This window comes from Babylonia areolata, chromosome 1, assembly GCF_041734735.1.
Source record: "Babylonia areolata isolate BAREFJ2019XMU chromosome 1, ASM4173473v1, whole genome shotgun sequence".
NCBI classification, from domain to species: Eukaryota; Metazoa; Mollusca; class Gastropoda; order Neogastropoda; family Buccinidae; genus Babylonia; species Babylonia areolata.
This window is the reverse complement of record NC_134876.1, coordinates 102,376,668-102,378,483: the sequence shown is the minus strand read 5'-3', so window position 1 is coordinate 102,378,483 and position 1,816 is coordinate 102,376,668. Positions and strand designations below refer to the sequence as shown.

General features: G+C 45.8%; 1 protein-coding gene across 1 annotated transcript in view; it reads left to right on the top strand.

Moving 5' to 3' along the window:
- The first annotated feature begins 658 nt into the window (after positions 1 to 658).
- The window catches only part of LOC143294655 (polycystin-2-like), a 44,447-nt gene continuing 43,289 nt past the window's right edge, over positions 659 to 1,816 (top strand). The window contains 1 exon segment of the mRNA XM_076606037.1: positions 659 to 1,168. Within this exon segment, the coding sequence (XP_076462152.1) occupies positions 961 to 1,168 (208 nt within the window). The 5' untranslated portion in view covers positions 659 to 960.

Sequence of the window (1,816 nt, the reverse complement as noted above, 5' to 3'; positions counted from 1 at the left end):
GTATGCTTTTTGGTGTTTTACATTTCTTTTTTTCACTCAGTTTCTCTTTCTAATAATTTCCCCTTTACCTTTACTAGTTAGTATCATATCATTATTCTCGATGTCACGCATATAGTTGTTATTGCTCAGTGCTGCAATTGCAGCTGTTGTTATGATGATGGCCACCGTTTTGCTGTTATTCAGTTATTGGGGCAATATCATCACGGCACTTTCCCAACATCACTTCCAAAGCGGCTGCAGTGTCTTCGCCCTCGTCATATACAAAAGTCGATCCTCGGCCAACACACATAAACTGGTACGAAGATCCCCGGAGGGGAGGAGGGTGCCGCGTATATTTGGCACCACCTATCCTGCTCGGTCAAAGTATTCCCCGCAAACAATGCACTGGCAATCGCGCACTTGTTCCCAAGCAACTTCTCCCCTGACGTATCTCTAATTGATTAGGTCCATTGGCAGTACCCAGACCGATTTCTTTTCATTTCCTTTGCCCGCTGGTAGATATCGATCACGAAAAGGGGGGCTGGGAGGGTTTGGAGGGAGGGTGAGAAACTGGGTGGTTCTGAGAGGCTACCGTTGAAGAGTGACGTCAGTGGCAGCCATTTTTGCTTCTCTGGCAATCGATAGAAAGCTCGCTCGCTGAGAACTGAACGAGAAAACTTGCTCCTCTGTCCGCAGCGTGCGCAGTTGCCCCACAGTTGTTTGCGGGGAGCAGACGGCGTGCACAGAACGGAACTGTTTACTAGCACAGAGTTACTGCAGAGACTAAAACACGTGTTTTAATAAAAACAACAACCCTGAATATTTTGATCCCGATCTATAGAGCAGCCCTCGGAAAAAAACAGACCCATTGTTTATTCCTACCACCCCCGAAACCGAGTGTTTGAAAACAAGCAAACCAATCCTCCGCGCCTGAACGAGTCACAGAACAACACAGCGCCAGCAGCAGAGCGGCAGGCAGAAATGTCCAACCGACCCGGGAGTGCCCAGTCGAGGAATGCTTGGGTTTCCAGCTACGGGAACGATGGAATCCGGGACGACCCGGACCTGGACAGTATGGGCGGTGAGCAGACGAGGAGCTCGGCTAGCACGAGCAACGTTGTAGCAGGCAGCAAGGCCAAGGGGAAGGGGCCTGGGAACTTCTTCACCGCCATTGGGAGAGGCGTCCGATGTAAGTTTTTGTTGTGTGTGTGGGCTGAGTGGAATTCTTCAGTAAACTTTTGACGCGCTTTTTGTGCGCTGTGTAGTGTGAGACTACAAACTTTTTTCTCAACATGTCAAAAGATTTTTAAAGATTCGCAGGTTGTAACATTCGCAAGTTGGAGGAATTAAGCTGCATGTTCTTATACTCTTAAAGTGTGTGTGTTATCTGTTTAAACTTAAGGTGCATTGTTATTTAGCCGCAGCTGAGCGAGATTGACCCAGATAAACAAGCATGACTTTTGAAACTCAGTTACCAGTATTATATGAAAGAAACGAAATCTCTCTCTCTCTCTCTCTCTCTCTCTCTCTCTCTGTGAGCCCTATAAATATAAAGCACGGGGACTGGATGAAAAGACAATATAGTCCCACAAAGCCCAGAGGAACTTGACCTAATAAATCACCATAGGTCGTTAAACTCAACTCTATGACAGTGGAAAAAACAGCACCCAAGTGCATTCAATATCCCATTGAAATAATTTATTATAATTTTTGTTTGTTTTGTGTTGCTTACTCTGAACATACAAACTGTCTACTTACACAACAGTCTATTGTGTTGAATAGACCCTTTTTATGGCTGAGGGGGGAAAAAGCATACCTCATAAATAAAGAGTTTGCC